Raw genomic sequence first — 19,293 nt, forward strand, 5'->3', positions numbered from 1 at the left:
ATTATTTCTAGAAGGAAAGTTTATATTCTATTGGGATTTTTAATTGGATTTTGTGTGCGACGTATAAAAAGAAAATTGGAAGTTAGATTTGAGAGAGGAGCCGCCGCATACATCAGAGATTGAAGAGAATTGGATTGTGATTTTTGATCGGGGAAATATGTGCTTAACGTGAAGAACAGAGTTTGAAGATCGATAGTCCGGACACGACATCGCATATTCGGCTTTGTTTTCTTTCTTTTATATTTATTAAATTCTGAATTGATGCCTTTTCTGAAAATGAATTATTGTTATCAGAATTTTATTATGAACTAAATTTTTAGAGTCTAGAGGTCGGATGGAACCTGGATAGACACTTTCATGAATTTTTGATTTTATTGAATTGAGTTTCTTTAGATTAATTGTTTTTTTTCTAGATTTGATTTTCTGTTCAATTAACTGATCAATAATTGAATTGTAATATTTATTTAAAATCTGGCACTCGGGAGATGGGATTTTGAATAGGATCGATAGAAATAACACTATTAATTATTTATATAACTCCGAAGAGTATATAACTTTAATAGATTCTTAAAAAGAACATCGTTTTACACAATTCACTGTAATTAGATTGTACTAGAGGTTGAAATAAAAATTACTACAATAGTTTACCTCAAATACATTATCCACTCCGATCTTGTTTCAAAAGGTGGTTTCCAAAAGATTCTTTAATTTTTAGTTCTTTAGACTCACCGGAGATAAAAAGATATCATAAAAGTATAACTCATGAATCTTTTACTATCTTTTACTATATTATTAAAGGTGCGGGCCTCTTACCATTTTTTGGTACGTTAGTATGGCTTTTTTCTGTTCTCTAATAAAAAAATCTTCACTCGCTTGAAGGAAAAAAAAACTTCCATCCTACTCCCTCGCGAAGTGGGTTAAAAACTGTCTCTACTATGCCCTAGAACCGTCAATAAGTTTTCTTTTTCTTCTCCAAGACCTCTTAACTTCCATGCTTTGGGATATCACAGACGCATCTATCCATCTGTATTTCATCGGATCTTCGGGTGATATAAGACATTTCCGCTACATAATTTGAGGTATAATTAAGAACCCAATTTCTACTCTCTTTTACGGATTTAGAATGTTATAACCTTTAATAACCCCAATTCCTACTTTGTTTGCGGACACACAGTGTTAATATTTAGAAAGTAGAGTATTGGAGAATCGAAAACCCCAATTTTCTATTCTGTTTATGCTTATTTTAGTGGATTTTAAGTTGAGTTTTAATAATGATTAAATTCTTACATTTCAATTTCGAAACGTGTTTTCAAAAGCATGTTAATTTGAACAGATCACTTTGAGCTCATCTTTCGTTTAGGCAAATAAAATATTAAGTGTTAAAGATGCTCTGTTTCTCATCCTAAGTTACATCACCACGACGCCAATAGAACGCCACCATTGTGAGTAAACTGTTTTACAATTAGTCTGAGTTTTGAAATTTTTAATTCTTTTTGTTAAGTTTTAAAACTTGATCATTTCAGGTTTCTAAGCTATATAATTTTGGAATTTCGGTTCACACTTTCAAAATTTTAATCTTTTATAGGATTTAATTCTTAACCGTTTTTGTAGATTTCATCATCAAACTTAATTGATTTGATAAATGGATGACATAGTTATTAGCTTTTTAGTTTATTGATAAATCGACTCTTCCTGATTGTGGATTAATTTTTTTCAAAATATGTTTAATTTAGTGCAGTTGGAGACAACATGAATTCAGGGAATTTGTTGAAAAATAACTCAATCTTCGGTACAATAAATATTAATGCTAGCGTATAAATAAAAATTTTATTAGTATGTGTCAGAATTGGTAAGTACTATAAATATTATTTAGTTTAAAATGAAATTTTTATTGCTTTATAGTTTTGCATGGATTTGACTACATCTACAAATTTTATCAGTTTTTCTTTTCAACATCTATAAATAGGACCTCATAGTGAAGACTGGGGCGAAAACCGATTGGTCAGGAGAGGTCCACTTCCCATTTATGCGGATTTACTTTCTGGAGTTATTCTTGGTTTTCAGCCTCCCTTTAGATTACTCTCTTATGGTGTGAGATCGACTGTTGGAATGAAAGAAGGAACTGCTATACGGAGGCTTGCCGGAGTTTTTCCACCACATTTTGCACTAGGTATGAAAGTTTTCTTATAAACAGGACATTTATTGAGCAAGAACCTTTACGTAAAGGTTGGCATCTTCAGGAAGAGGCAGGAAACTTCAAGGGTTGGCTGTAGCCATGATAAAGTTATGGGAATAAAGTTCAATTGCAAAAAATTGCATTAAAAAGAGGAGTCCAGCTGACAACAAGTGAAAGAATGGCAGAAGATCTCAAGGTAACATGCGATGCCCATTTTGAGACCAAACATTGAAATAAAACTCAAAGAGTGAAACCATCAATGCATAGTAGTGAAGGTTGTTAGTGTATGGGAGTATTTATTCTCAAGAATGTAACGGTATATGAGTTGTAATGCAAGTATACTCAAATTTGAAATTAATTAATTGTCTTCTGCTTATTGTGATTGAAGATATGATCTCTAATATTTGATTCACCGTATGTAAGAACTGAAATAATGCATGTAAACTTAAATACCTGAATATGCTCGATATTAACTTGATGCAGAAATTAACCGGTGGCATGCTACTGTCAAGAAACAAGGACTTCCTGGTATTTTATAAAGGAAAATGTTTTTTTGACACCAGATGTTGCCGAGGCATTACTGGAACAAGAGATATTGGCGAAGACTACACAAGATGAAGAAGAGAAAGCTCGGTTTCGAGCATTACCTTTAGTTTCACTAGTTTAGAGAGAACCTAATGAACTTGGAACTGAGGGTACACTAAAAAAAACTTTAGATTTATATTTTAGTGAGTTGTAGTCATTGTCTTTAATTCATGTATTTTTCACTAACTCCCACTTTCATATCATTAATAATATTGGTTCATGACGTACGATCTAGCATATTAACAACATTATTATTGTACGTTGCAATTTGAAAGGTGTGCTCTTGAACTTTGTAAATGAAATTCTTTGGTAATCAATCACGGAAGATGGTTGATGCCTGATGGATTTATAAATAGAAAAATTATATTCAAGGATTTAGTTTAACCTTTTTGGATCTCTCAATCGAAAAATAATCAAATTGTTGTGTTAAAACAGTTTGTGATGAATTCACATATGAAACTGAAGCATTTATTTATAAGTTATATTTTCAAAAATAATAATAAAATTAAAAAATTATTTTGCACACGCAACGCGTATGCGTCAGTAGCTATATTAATTAGTTTTCCCTTTGTTTGTCTTTCTATTGAAAGACATATGGAAATCTAAATAATGAGAACTTGAAAAAAAAAAGTTTTGTAAATTGAAACGGCTTCCACATCTTTGTCTAATTAATTTACCGTCTCTAGCTCTAAATTTTTTAGCAAATTTTGTTGGCTTAATCGACAAAAAGAATCTTAATTTGGCCAAGAATGTAAGACAAGATTTAACAAGGATCAATTTGAATGAAAGAATAGTAGCCTTCTTCAATTTCTCATGCTCCTCTTCAATGTCTAATGCTCAGAGTCGATTGAAACAAAAAAAATGTCTTTTTATTTCCATTTTAATCTAAATTGATACTTCTAACATGTTTTTGAAGAATATGTTCAAAACGGTGCATAAAAAAACAAGTCAATAAGGTCTAACTTTCAATTTGTTTTGTTGAATCTTAGGCTATGGATTTTAATGATATGCATGTATTTTTATGTCTTTTTTTCAATTTTAATCGAAATTTATACTTTTAACAGGTTTTTGAAGAATGTGTTCAAAATGATATATAAAAAACAAGCAAGTCAACGTCTATTCTTCAAGTTCCCGTCTCCACCAAATTGGGAGAAATACTTTCTCTTTTAATTGCATTTTCAAGTTTATTTTATTTGTTCGGGTATATATAGGTATAGAAATTTGTTCTCATTTCAAATTAACTTACGATAGGAACCGAAATGTCTATGATGATGAAATTGATATTGGGCATTATATGTTAAAATTAAGAACAACTATAGCTCTAATTTGAATAATTATAATTAACTTAACTTTTTTTTGGCATTCACTGTTCTTATATACATAATTCTTTCTTACTCAAAAGAGTGCAATATTGAATTTTAAAAAGAATTTTGATTAATTCTATTTTTAAAGGTACGCGATATGGTGCATTTTTTGGTCCTAATCTATCTTGATGTGTGAAGATTCTATCAAGGTTTTGAGCAATGAGTACTGGCATCCAAATTATCAAAGCTTTTTACATGTTTCAACGATGGAGTTTAGTAACAAATCTCTTTTGTCGAGTTTGATGTGCAACATTTTTAAAAAACTTGAATGCCACATTTTTTTGTTACACACGCAACGTGTGTGCCACGGTTACTAGTCTCCATAATTAATTGGATGTGACAACACCTGAACCGCATTCTAAAGTAATTACACTAATGAAATTAGGAAACCCCCAAAAAAATTGAAAGAAAAAGCATTTGCGACAAAAGACGTGGAATTATACCTTAAAGAAATTAAAACCAACACGGCTTAAACGATGTAGAGTTAAAGAAACTAAATAACTACAATCCATTGCTTAAAAAATGCAGAAATGGAGAACTACAGAGAACGCATTACTGAGTGTTTAAAAAAAAATCAAATATTTACCTAGAGCAGCACAAGAAAACAAGATTAAAGCTGAGAAATGGTGAAGGACAAAACTAACAGTAGGAAACTTGTTGCTAGTGTAACATATGAGAAAGTCATCCCCATAGCTCCATCTCTCACTATCACACATTTGATAAACTTTGAAGCACTCATTTTCCTAAAATCTTAAATCTTGGGCAACTATGGTCGAACATGGTTGACAGCTTCGAAGCTTCAGGTCGTCATTCCTTGCTATATTGGCATCAAAATGAATCTTAGGACGATCTGTAACCGAATTCTAGCTCCAAACACATATTACCGACACCGGTGGAAGCGAGAAGAAGGAAGAATGGGGTTCAGAAAATTAAATAAGAAAGCCAGATCTCGCATTATTATTATTATTTATTTTTTCAAAAAATGGAAAAAAATAGGACAATGGTTTAACATAATCTGTTGTCTTGGACTCCATAAAACAACATAAAACACAACGATTTTAAAAACCGTTGTCGTAGACCCAAAAAATGCACATAGACAACGATTAATTAAAACTGTTGTCGTAGGCCATAAAAAACCTGCTCATAGACATATAAAAGACAATGGTTTTTTTCATTAAAATATGGCCAACAACAACGGTTTTTACTAAAATCATTGTTAAAAGCAAAAAAACAACAATTTTTTGAAAAACCCATTGTCTATTAGGTTTTGTTGATACAAAAAATTGTTGTAGTAAGAGTTGTGTACAGGGGAAGCTACCTCAGTATTGATGCTTTACACAGTCACAAAAGGGTATAGTTAATCAGGAACATTTCAGAGATAGATGAGCTCTCTTGATGAAATTCATTGTGGTGCAAAGGTTAGTGGCAAAGGAATCTAGTATTTTATCATCTGACTTCGTCCTGTGACTTCGTCAGAGATACAGATTGAGAATTTGAGATAATGAGCTGTCCAGGGAAGGGTATTCCTTGTAAGTGACAATACTGAGTTTCTGTTCAGAAACATTGGTAATTGGATTAGAGTGAGTTCTAATTTCAAAAGGCGTGGATAGTAATGCCTAGTATAAACCAAGAGCGAGTATCGGCTCGATAGAGTGTGTCAGATACTTCAAGAAAAAGGTTGTTCTCCTAGGTTTAGATCAGTGATTTAATCAGTAACTATGGGAAGTTACTAGAGAAATTTATTTTAATGGTACTCGGGAGTGTCTTGCATTAAGAATGTTGTGATTGCGTTTTCAGGGTTGACCAAGACCTGATTTCGAGGACGAAAGCTCTTAAAGTGAGGAGAATGTAGTAACCCGGGTTTTATTTTAAATGTTAGAAAATGACACTAAATATTAAAAGTGTAAAAACATGATTAAGGAGTTTTTATTTGGAAAAAATAAGTGGAAAATCAGCTTTGGAACGTCCAAAAATGGTAGGGATGGTCTCAGGGGCCCGAAAAATTCGGAAGCAGCCGAACCATTTTGGAGCTTCTGAACCAGATTGGATCTTCCAAACTCAGCAGGAAACACGTGTCAAAATGAGTTTTACGCGTGGAAAGTGAGGTGCAGATCGGATCTTCCGAACCAAATTTCAAACCTTCAGAACTCTAGGTGTCAAAATATTGTCTACACGTGGAATTCATGCCCAGATCAGAGTTTTTGAACCCAAATCATACCTTCCAAACACTGGCCTATAAATATGGGCAGAAATCTCATTTTCAAGTGAAAATTCATAGGGTTTTCGAATCATTAGTCTTTATTTGAGTGTTTTGGGCCATACCATCGAGGTCGAGCATTAGCGAGGTACTACAGGGTTTGTAGCGGAGCTATACCAGGGTCAAGGCTTCGACATCAGCGGGTTGAAGACGGAAGAAAGTATAGTCTGAGATCCCTAGTAGTATTAAGGAATATCTATTAGCTTAGTTAAGACTTTTAGATCAGTATTAGTGATACATAATTACCTTGATTTGTAGTAATGGACTGTAGATGTTTGTACTTCTAGGCTAGTTTTTTAGGGACATAAAGTATGAACTGAGATAGCCAGCGAGTATGCATACTTATATGTTGCATATTATGTGTTATGATCAATGTTTACTGATTTGTATATTATGATGCATGTGCATATTCATGTTGAGTCAAATCTTCTTCGAGATAGCCATTTGAGTAGGGTCGCTCAGCCCTACATTCTTGTTATATTATCGAACACCAGGAGATGTCCTGATGACGAAGAATGACGCTACAGTGATTTTGACGAGTATGAGGATGTACTCAACGGAGTTGACCCCAGATGGTACTACACACTCATTGATGCTTAGACTAAGAAAGACTAGATAGTTGAACAGTACCCAGTCATTTTGCCCATTGTAGGTTTGTATACTCGTGCTTTACGTTCTGGGCGTACTTTGCTCACATCTGTGTTGCTTTTCATGGACACCCCATTCGACGGGATAATTGCAGGTGCCTCAACAGATGGACCTGTGCGTAGCAGGTGACCTAGACAAGGATACGGAGGTTGTTGTTATTCTGCTTAAGTTATTTATTCGATTGATTTGTATTTTAACTCCATTTTGGATATTTATTTTATCGGTTTTATTCTACCAGATTAGCAGTTTATTCAAGTTCAACAGTAACTTTGATTACGATTTTTTTATTATGTTTAATTGCATGCTTTAATGTTTAGATAGTAGGTGATCCGAGTCGGCTCACTACACTAAAAGTCTAGGGATATTCAATCATAACTTTTATTTACTCTATAAAAATCTATTGATATTCAAAATAGATTTTTGTAGTTTTAAAAGTCAATTGGTATTCAACATTGAATTTTAAAAACTTTACAAAAGTCTAGTGTTATTCAAAATGTCAATGAATTTTTAATAAGTCCATAGAATTCATTGACATACAAACATTAGTACTTAAGGTACAACTATAATATGTCAAAACATATCTTTGGTCTAACTAAAGATTTGTATGGATTTTTAAAATTTATAATCCATGTAATTTTTTTCTCTCTTTCTCATCTCTCCTCCCCTCTCCTCTCATATCACTCTCTCTCATCTTCAAAATATATCTATATCTATATATATAATTAACTATCTATTTTCATCTTCAAGTATTTTTAATTAATTTTCTAAAATTTTTAGGATAGTTTAAAATCAAAATAAAAAATATTTCATTTGAAAATTTAGAATTTTGGAATAGATTTATGGTTTTAATTTATGATTTATACCTATAATTGTAATATTTAATAATAATAAAATATGATTCATAAAATTATAACATGACCTAATTCAAATAATTGAATTGTCGCACAAAAAAACATGATAAACAAATAAAAATTAATAGATAAATTTGAGGATATAGTTGATAAAATAATTTATTTCTTTTGTTGTTTAAAAATAATATTTATTTATGAATTTTAAACTTACTATATGTGCAAGTTTTAAATTAAAATTATTATTTTTAAAATAAAATTAGTACACTAAATATAACAAAATATCATAAATATTGGTTGTCCATGAAGTAATAAGATTTTTTGATAAATCAAATTTAAATAAATTTTATATTAAATATTTGATTAAAAATTATTTTTATTTAAGGATATAATTGATAAAATAATTTATTTCTTTTTTTTGTTTAAAAATAATATTTATTTATGAATTTTAAACTTACTACAACTGAGACAAATTTTAAATTAAAATTATTATTTTTAAAATAAAATTATTACACTAAATATAAAAAAATATCATAAATATTGGTTGTCCATGAAGTAATAAGATTTTTTAATAAATAAAATTTAAATAAATTTAATATTAAATATTTGATTAAAAATTATTTTTATTTTTTGTTTTAATAATTTCAATTAGTCTATAAGTTATCATATTTTAAAAATTAAATTTACACAATCACAAAATATTTTAATTTTTTTACATTAATATATATATATATATTTATTGATTAAATTGATTTAACTTTTGAGCAAGTGAATTTATTTCCATCAATAAATTTAAATATATATATTTTAGATTAAATTTATTATTTATTTAAAATAATTATTAATTCAAAAAAATCAGTGAAAAATAATACGACATATTAAAGAATAAAGATACAAATCCATATGATTCTATGAAAAAGTTTACAAATATCTGTAAAAGTCCGGCGAAAAGTATACAAGGAATCAATGGAATTATGTTTTGCAAATCTGTGAGATTCTATAAAATGTGAATAAAAATTCATCAACTACACATAAGTTTATCATTTAAGAAAGTCATTAAAAATCAATAAAACTCTAGATTGAATACACTTCTGTTTTTTTGCATATTTTGTGTGTGATTTGACCCCGCAGTAGAGGTAGAGAATATAATGACTTAGATTTATCCACACATTTTGTTTGTCAAAGTAAATTGTATAGAAGGGACTTGTTCTCCTTTTCACGGTAGCGAAAAATTTCATAAGAGAAGAGAAATGGGAACCTAGCTAGATACGAGCTAGGATTGAATTTCCCATGCACCTTATAGTATAAATTTAGTGGATCTGAACTTGCTGCTACTGCACCTTAATTTTAGGATGATCTTATTAGAGAGGAATATATATATTTATTTTTCTTAATTATATATATAAATTTTTTAAAATTGTTAATATTTTTAGAATATAAATAGTTTTCTTGTATCAACATAAATGAATCATAAAATTTTCATCAAAGTTTGTGAATCAAATGGAATTCTCCACTCTACTTATACAGGAGATAGATAATTAATTCAAGCGGAGTACAAGTTTATATTGAGATAATTGCACCAGTCCACGAACCAATCCGCTAGCACTAATTCAAAAGTCATAGAGTCTTTCAAATATATTAAGGTTCTGTTTGGATGTGTACTTATAAAACTTTTTTATAAAAGTGTTTTTTAAAAACTTTTTAAAAAATAAATATGTGTTTGGACAATTCTATAAAAACATTTTAACATTTCAAAAGTAATGTTGTTTATCTTTGACTTCCATAGTTGTATTATAAAAACATCTAAAAAAACCTCTCAAATGTTCTTTAAAAACTATACTTGGAGAACACTTTTTAAAAAATATTTTCAAAAAAAAAAATTTACCAAAATTTTATCCAAACACATACTTTAAATTTTTTTACTTATAAAACATTAAAAACGTTTTTAAAGTATAAATGAAAACAGAACCTAAGAAATTAATGCATATTTAATTTTTCTAAAAAGTCAAATATATATCACTCTTTTGTTATAAAACTCAAGAACATTTAACTACTTTTATAGAGAATTTTACACTTGATTTTTAAAAACACTATATCTAATATACTATTATTTTAAATAAAAAATTTTTTTGGCTTCTCCATATTTGATGCGATGTGGCTAGACGTATAAAAATGAGTTAGATCTATTGGATTAGTCTATCCCGACATATAAAATAGGTAGGTTGGATTGATAATTTCTCAAGCCATCAAAATAATGGATGAACTCGTCTCATTCGCATAATAATGGAGTAGGACAAGTTATAAACCGGTGCATCCCACTAATCCAGTTTGATACCTCTAAATGTGTTGATGCAATTATGACATTTATCTTTAGTGCCTAGGGCATCGTCTTATATCTTAGTAGAGCTGTCAAAATGAATTGAGCTCGTTGGGTTGACCCACTTTATCCCGTTTAATAGACGGATTGGATTAGTAATTTTACGCACCCAAATGACGGGCCAGCCCTGACCCCACCCGAACCACCAAATAGACAAAACCCAGTTGCTTATTTTCCAACCTCCGTCCGGCCAACTGATGGATTTGGTGGGTTGCAGACTTATCCGGCCTCTTTTGACAAGCTCTAAACTTAATTAGCCAACTTTGTTGGATATTAGTTATTACAAAGGGCAAAACGGAGATTAGACAAAGGGCAAAACGGAGATTAGACGAGATTATGCTCTGGCATAAAGTAATTTGTTCTGGCAAAGTAAAACTCGAGAATCTCACAAGTACTGTATAAAATTATAAATATTATACAAGACACCACTTCTAATAAATCCACAGAATTGTTTTCATTATTAATAATTATCATTAGCTGGCACTGTCCTTTTCCTTTGACCCAGCAAAAAAAGATTTCTCCGCCGGGAGCGAGGTGTAATGGAGGAAGAATACTGGAAGTTGTTCGTGGAGGAAACCTCATGGTACAATGACATCGTTTTGGGTTCAATGCTTCCGGAGAAGTGGTGCGCTGCACTCCCTCATTTCTACAGAGGGTGGCTACGGAACTACATTGGAGGCACTTTGCTTTATTTCATCTCTGGAATTTTGTGGTGTTTCTATATCTACTACTTGAAGCGCAACGTTTTTGTTCCTAAAGGTATTTTTCAACTTTATCCAGGTTCTAATTTTCTTTTTTTTTTTTTTTCAATGTAATTTGTTTTTGTTATTAGTCTACCTTTCCTGAACATCAATCGTTTCTATTTTATAAAGTTGTTTTTTGATTTTGTGTTTAAAGCTTGTGCCTATTCTGTTCATTAATGTGGGCTTTCTTGCTCTGTTTTGCTCCTTTTTTTCCCCCCTTTTCTTGACGAGGCAGGTGGGTTGAGGGTGTTGTGTTCTTTGTTTAAATCTGCTGCAATATAGTTCTATTCGATTTCATTTTTGGTGCTTAATTTTGGATCTGACAAATAGCGTCAACTGTCATTTTTTATTCAATCTCCACGTCTAGATTGTGAGACCTGGCATATGGTTATTTGGATTTTTTGGTAGATTAATTTTTGTATCCACTGGGTTTAGTTATCTGTATCATACATCTTGTTGAACTTTTTAATCAATTATTGAGATGTTTTATTTTTTAGCATAATCAATTATTGAGATGTTGATAAAGCTAAACCAGGATCATTCGCTGCATTTAAAAATTTTGGTGAACTAGCTAGTTTATCATGTGACATGAATAGTTTCTCTATTTATTGAAACTGTCCATTCTCCTGAAAGATGTGGACAGTATGTGCTCCTTTTCATTGTGTTTTCTTTTATGAAACATGTCCCGTGTTCCAGTTGGCTGTCCCAATTTTAAACATCGCGTAGCTGAAATTTATTATCAAGTATATCACTGGTAAATGTTGGAAATTTAAGGCTCTTCTCTTCATGTTTTATCTCAGAGGGCAGAAATGGCGATTTTCAGCAGTAAGATAGAGAGCCAAGTTCTTAAGGTTCTCCAAATTACTATGTGTCTAGCATGTCAATTGCTTCCACTTTCTTATGTACATAGAACTGAATTTAACTGTCTCATTCAAAGTTATGTTGTAATTCACTGGCTATGTAAGATTAGTTATGAAAGTAGAAATCAAGGGGCGGATCTTATCTAGGTGAGTGTGATACACCTTTTGCATGTAAAATATTTTTGAGAGTTTATTTGAAGTTCTCCTAAGAATCCAGGTTTCACCCTGCAATCACATTAGATGGCTCTCTCCGTCCTTGTTATTTTGAAGTTAATTTAAGCCTGGTTCTCGAGGTTCTCTAATTACTATAATGTCAATCATATCAATTTCTTCCGCTTTCTTTATGTGCATATAATTAAATTTAACACTTCTCATACAAAGTCATATTGGCTATGTAAGAAAACCTGTGAAACATAGAAAGCAAGGGGCAGTTCTTATCTGGGTCAGCACAATACACCTTTTGCTTGTAAAATAATTCAAAATTTTATTTGATGCTTTTCTAAGAATCCATGTTTCTCCCTGCAATTACATTAGATCTCCCTTCCTTGTCTCCACACAATTTTTTTTGGAACCAATCTTGATGCTAGTATATAAATTCTTAATTTAACTCGGTGTGAGGAACACACGTTTGTGATAACCTGTTTGTTTACAGATGCCATTCCTTCGAGAAAGGCCATGCTTTTGCAGATAGGAGTTGCCATGAAAGCCATGCCATGGTACTGTGCTCTTCCGACGATATCTGAATACATGATTGAACATGGATGGACAAAGTGTTATTCGAGGATAAGTGATGTTGGCTGGATTCCTTACCTTTGCTATACGATTATCTATCTAGTAATCGTGGAGTTTGGGATTTATTGGATGCACAGGGAGTTGCATGACATAAAACCGCTCTATAAGTATCTTCATGCCACTCATCACATTTATAACAAACAAAATACACTTTCTCCATTTGCTGGTAAGTTCTTATTTATTTCATCTTTTACATATCCTAGTATGCCTTTCAATGAAATACGGACACTCGACTTATGCAAAGATCATGTGTAATTTATTTCTTTGCAATTTTGATTAGAAGTTATTCCACTCCATTTTTTGTCTTAGAGAAATTACACGAGCCCGCAAGTTTTGAAGATTGGCAAAGCTCCGTGTCAAAGCAACTAGCTTTTGATATTGGGAATAGACTTTGAGTCTTTGTTAACGTAAAAAACAGCTTAAGTTAAATTTATTCAAATTTTTTAAATTGTAACTTAACAATTTTTCCTCGGATCTCTACTGAACACGAGTACATGAGTTATAACGAGGCAAAATTTTGGATGGAGTAGAGTTTGAGCCTTTGACAACATAAAACAGCTTAAGTTAAATTTATTCAAAATTTCTACATTTTCACTTTACAATTGCCCCTCAGATCTCTGTTTGGACATGAGCACATGAGTTATAATGAGGTAAATTTAGGATTTGTGACCATTGTTTTCGCCTGGTATATTCATAGATGGAACTGGATTTGAGTAAAGGATCTTAGATATAAACTAATGCAACAATGTGAAAACTTTGGAGCACATGGTGTAATGATTGAGACAACGTATGAAAGAGATTTGAAATGTACGCATGCCAAATGTATCTAAACAGATGTAATGAGTTCAGACTCTATACCTCAAATCCTTGTTCTTAACACACACTCATCAAATTTCGCATAAACAGCCTCCGTATGTATTTGCTGATTATATTTTCTTTGTGTTTCTCCTTTCAAAATTAACAATTATTCATTAATAGGATGCTTATTCTCACTTTATTCTGACTAGGTCTGGCTTTCCACCCACTCGATGGGATATTACAGGCAGTACCTCACGTCATAGCTCTCTTCTTAATACCAATGCATTTCACAACACACATAGCACTTTTATTTATCGAGGCCATATGGACTGCAAATATTCACGACTGCATACACGGGAAATTATGGCCTGTGATGGGCGCAGGGTACCACACAATTCATCACACCACTTACCGCCACAATTATGGCCACTACACGATATGGATGGATTGGATGTTTGGAACTCTTCGCGATCCGATGGAAGATGAGGCCAAGAAAATCTAATATATGTGGTATCAGTCCTCTATGTACTTGTCTATTTGGTGCGTGCATCATTCGGTTGGCATGACGATGATTGTGCTATGCATGTAAATTTAGCACTTGATAGATGTTCAGAATGGAGGGATTTTGATGTTCTTGAAATAAGTCAAAACGTTACCATCTATATATTCAATCTTTATCAGCTACAGGTCGAGCTTTTCATGCATTTTTTCCTGAAGATTGAGTTTTGAGCAATGCATATTTGTGATTTGTGGTCACCTTGTTGATGTGGATAGATAGTTGGTAGAGCAAAATGTACTTGAAAAATACCTTCCAATTATAATTATATGAATCAACCATTGTTGGATTCCATGCTCTTTTCAGGGATTTAAAGCCGAAATTGCACCATTCATCGCCATATAGTGGTTATTTTCAGTAAATATGCCTAGTTTTGTTTGGACCCAAAATAAGGAAAAAATTACTGCAGGCATCAAAACACGTGAGAAGAATAGATAAAAATATTTATAAATTGTATTTCATATTAATAGTATAATATTATTTTAATGCTGTGCATTGTCGTTTTACTACGAGAAATTGTTTTGGAAAAATATAGTAGTGTAAGCTTCTACTCAACTCTCCGCAAATGAGAAGATGGTGGTAGTTTAGTAAATCTGATTTGGGCTGCTTTTAAATATACATATATAATATAATCTTTACAATATTATAATACATAAATCCCACAAAAAAATCATATTTGGTCATTTTAATGTATTTCTAAATTTTCTCATTATCATTCTTCTAATATGTTTAATTTAATAATGGAGATCTAAAAAAATAAATTTCTTATTCAAATACTTTCCACATTTTGTTCCACTATCCTCATGATCCTAACCACTATCACATTATCCTAACATTTAAACAAAAATTATAATTAAATTCAAGTTTGCCCATAAGAGCATGTACAAGGATGTGAGGAAGTTGGTGTGTTCAAGTTGACAACTTGATCGCATGATGATGTCAGCGTTGATAACATCATTGTGTGTTTCTACAATGGTGTGGTGATGTTGAAATATTAATTTTTTAATATATTAAATAATGTTTTTAAAACATAATAAAATACACAAATTTATAACAAATCAAAAATAAACTTAATTAAATTTAAAATTACATTAAAAATGCACATAAATATAAAAAATAAAAAAATATTTTTTAAAACATAAAAAATAATTTTAAAAGCATGCATAATATTCCAAAATACAAAAACAAACATGAAAAAAATACACATGAATTAAACTTGACAAAAATAAATAAAAAAAATATAGTCGTTGACCTTTTTAAATATTTTTATTAATTATTCTTAAATTTTTTGATTTTTTTTACAATTTATTTCACTTATTTTTAAAAAATAATGGTGGGCCCGCGTGAAAAAAATTTTAAAAAAAGGAGACAAACAATAGAGGTGTGCCCCGCGTAAAAAAAAAATAAAAAAAAAAAAGATGGGAAGGCTTGACCGCGCGGAGCCCCCCACATGACCGTACGTAGAAACTTCCGCGTGCGGTTTCCTCGCCCCTTGGAGGGGGTTGGAGATGCTCTAAAAGGGTAAATTTGAGAAAAATACTTCTGTCAATTTATACAATAGAATTAAGTCCCTAGATAATTTTTTTTTTAATCTAGTACCTGACGCAATCTAAAAATTATTTTAAACTCCCTCTACAAACTTTTTTTTACTTGTTTCTCTTTTCTAATTATTAAAAGTAATATTGGGGATAAAACTCAAATACGTCTTTAAAGTTTCCTAACTTTCCCAAAAATATACTAATACTTTATTCGTTTCTAATTATGTTCCTTATTTAACAAATAGTTTCCTTAATATGTCCCTCAAACTAAAAATTGCCTATAATACCCTTATTCTAACAATTATAATTAATATTTCCTTTGGGCTCAGAAAATGGTATCAGAGCCTAGGTAATTTTATTCAGACTTTATATTATTCATTAAATCATATTTTTCTTTGTTGAGGAAGAGATTTTCAACAAACCATGGATTCAAACGAGAGTTTGAATCAGAAGGATTTTATTTATATGAAATCCCATAAACAAGTGAATCTATTTAAAATAGATTCTTTACAACAGAACTTAAAGAGACTTAGGTCTTTTATACTCTCTGAAGAGATTAAGAAATATGATTTCTAATTTTTAATTTCTAGATATCACACCAGATTCCTCTAAACTCTCCGGAGATCTTAGAGAAATTCAAAAGACGGTACAATATTACAATAATCAGGGGTATGAAATACCTCGACAGATTGAAGAAATCCTTAAAAAACAAGAAGAAATTCTTGTAACTCTAAAGGATCTTCAAACTAAAATTATAAATCTAGAACATATTTTTGGTTCTAGAAAGGGAAATACAGGAGGAAGGTTACCACTCTCGTTTGGTACCGAACCTCTGTTACATCAGAAAGGTAAAACCAAAATGGTTCAAAAACCTTTAACTGATGATGAATTGATGATTAATCTTATAAAGACAGTATCAGAGAAAAACACTATCTGATGACTACTTTAGAAAGATTAAATCTCGAGGATCTACAAGATCTTGCGGATTCTTTTTCGAATCTTAAAATAGTAGATCTAAAAATAAATTCTCCTGAGGGTGAACAACCCATAGAGAATCCCCCGAGATATGTGGTTAAAACAGAAGAACCACATAGTAAGTTCCATGTTGGAGAAAATTCACATCCAGCAGGAACCAGATCAAGAAGGAGTAATATACCAATACATCAAACTCCTTATGGAAAAACCGTTTTAGACCCGATACATCCTTATGAGGTTATGTTAAACCTGGATGTTCTGGACTTCAAAAGCAGAGAAGATCTCATAGATGATTGGACATCAGCCATGAGAATAGCAGCAGGAACTTTAGATCTCAATAAAGAAGGATTTATCAAACTTCTGGAAATGAGTCTAATGGGATCTGTCAAGATAGCTTGGGAAATGACCATGCTAGAAACCAAGAAATCAATCTTAGCAGGAGAATCACTTAGCGAGATTGGAGGAAGAATGGTCACCCTTTTTAAAGCACAATTCATAGGAGTAGACTATTTCAATAATCAAGATACAAAAAAAAAGAGAAGATATACTCAAGCTCTGTATAGCCTCGAGTTACATGATATCTGTTTAGTTGATGAATATATTATGTTATTCACCAAATACAGATGGAATTCGTTAGTTGAAGAAAATGTAGCCATTCAATTATTTTTCGCAAAAATGCCAAGCCCCTGGAGAGAAATGCTGATAAAAGAATACGTTCTAGGTAATCTTGATACTTTGGCAAGACGCACCTCTTTTTTGAAAGTAAAATTGGCGGAATTGTGTCATATGGCAGCATTACAGAAGAACTACAAGAAAATAAGGGGTATTAACAAGCATACTCCTCTATGTTGTAGAGAAAATGATCTCCCTACGGTTATAGGGAATAAATCACAGGGATTTAAAAGGAAGAAATTCAGAAATAATTCCTACAATAAAAGAATGAAAAGTTCTTGGAAACCAAGAACATTTTGGTCCAAACAAAAGGCCAGATCTTATAGATTAGGTAGAAGAAGTGGACCTACAAAAACATCCCCAAAAACAAACTCATCACAAGGCAGGAGAAGAACACCATCTAGAAGAACTTTCAGAAGAACTCATACGAGAGCAAGTGAAAGTTTCAAGGATTGCAACTGCTGGACATGTGGAGCAAGAGAACATATATCTACAAACTGTCCAAAAAACGAGAAAAAAGGAGTTAAACTCTTTGAAGCAACACCAGATATGGATGATGCGGTATTCTTTCAAGATCTAGTCCAAGTATATCAATTTGAAGATATCCCCTCAGATGAAAGTATATACGAAGAAAAGATATTGTTTAGCCAAGATGAATCTGAAGATGAATCAGAATCAGAATCAGAATCAGAATAAAGAAGAAGTGTTTCGACACGAAACACATGAGAGTTTGGCTGGATTTTTTTAGTCAAACCACGATATCTCATAATATGGTCCAAATGATTATGACAGAAAATCCAACATTACAGAAGTACCAAGGATTTTCGGCAGGACAAGTAGAGAGGGTCTTAGGCAACCTAGGGCTAAGACAAAGAAGACATCATTTGATTTACAAAGTATCCAAAAGGGAAATGGCAATTCCGATGGAGTTAACTAGTAATCAAATAGAGATGCAGTTAATTCCTTTTGAAGAAGTAAGAGAGGAATTGCAAAAGCTGAAAAGTGAGGTAGTAAGAACGATGTCTTGGATTCATATTGGAGCAATCCAAATAATGTTCAAGGCAACTTTTAAAGAAGGAATAGATTCACCCATAGATATCGTAGTATGTGATAAAAGAATGGGGAATATCCAAGATGTTGTTCTGGGTACGATCTCAGGAAATTTATGTGCAGGAAAAATTGTATGAGTTATTTATCCAAGAATAGCCTACAATTTAGCTGACAGAGACTTTAGTCGAGCCTTGAAGTTGCATCAAAACTTCAAGGAAAAAAGATTAATGAAGGAAGGTAATAGACCATATTCTATTACTTATCAAATTTCATATGCTCTTTCTAATACGCATCATTCTGAATTATTTATTAGAAATGAGTTTATTGAAATTCCAGAAATCTTTGGAAAAGTTATTCAAGCAATATACCCGGAAAGAATCGAGTTTCCTTTAATTCAGGAAACAGACATTCAAATACAAGATAAACCGGTTCTATACAGAGATCTAAAAATAGAACCCCGAAGGTTATCTTTCCAAGGTGACCGAATGACAAGTCGAAGGTGGGAAAAATCTCCTATTCAGGAAATTCCACCAGAAGAAAAGGAGTTTTCAATAATAGGAAAACTTAGATCTCCAGAAGGATGGAAAGAAGTCAAAATAGTATTCGAAATTACAAGTCACAGGAACCAATTTCCTTGTAACTCGATTTACTATTTAGAGCAGCAGGTAACAGGAACTTACCAAGGATTAATAAATATTGGAGAATTGGAAGTTCAAATCTGTGGAATTCCAGGAAAAGAAGTGGATCAGCTCATTCTTGGCCTAGAGTTTCTGGAGGACCATAAACCATGGAAACGCCTTGAAAAAGGAATAGAGTTTATGGCAAAAGAAAAGACTTGGAAGATTCAATAAGAATTGTACGAGATGGAAAACCAAGAGAATTGGATAAGGAACAATCCCTTAATCAGATTCGAAAACTCTGTTTACAAACAGAGGAAGAAGCAATTGTTAAAATTAGTAAGTCATGAACATGATTTACTAGAACGCATTGAAGAAGTGGAAATGAGTAACCATACTCTACCTTCTAAGGCCTTAGGAAAACTAGAGGTAAATAG

At 31.8% G+C, this 19,293-nt stretch overlaps 1 protein-coding gene and 1 long non-coding RNA gene across 5 annotated transcripts; both read left to right on the forward strand.

The window, feature by feature from the left end:
• Positions 1 to 889: 889 nt before the first annotated feature.
• Positions 890 to 3,011, forward strand: LOC140892961 (uncharacterized). 4 transcript variants are annotated; one of them, XR_012152956.1, is made up of 4 exons: positions 890 to 1,079; positions 1,967 to 2,170; positions 2,241 to 2,372; positions 2,660 to 3,011. It is a non-coding gene; the product is annotated as an uncharacterized lncRNA (long non-coding RNA). The 4 variants fall into 4 exon arrangements; XR_012152955.1 differs by having other exon boundaries at positions 2,740 to 3,009; XR_012152954.1 differs by lacking the exon at positions 2,660 to 3,011 and having other exon boundaries at positions 2,241 to 2,534.
• A 7,712-nt stretch (positions 3,012 to 10,723) lies between these two features.
• LOC140891292 (delta(7)-sterol-C5(6)-desaturase) lies at positions 10,724 to 14,296 on the forward strand. Its single transcript, XM_073299717.1, has 3 exons — positions 10,724 to 11,014; positions 12,511 to 12,816; positions 13,658 to 14,296. Exons 1-3 carry the CDS (start codon positions 10,795 to 10,797, stop codon positions 13,948 to 13,950), a joined length of 819 nt encoding a protein of 272 aa, XP_073155818.1. The 5' UTR covers positions 10,724 to 10,794; the 3' UTR covers positions 13,951 to 14,296.
• The last annotated feature ends 4,997 nt before the right edge of the window (positions 14,297 to 19,293 follow it).

This window comes from Henckelia pumila, chromosome 3 (genome assembly GCF_033568475.1).
Source record: "Henckelia pumila isolate YLH828 chromosome 3, ASM3356847v2, whole genome shotgun sequence".
In the NCBI taxonomy this organism is placed as follows: domain Eukaryota; kingdom Viridiplantae; phylum Streptophyta; class Magnoliopsida; order Lamiales; family Gesneriaceae; genus Henckelia; species Henckelia pumila.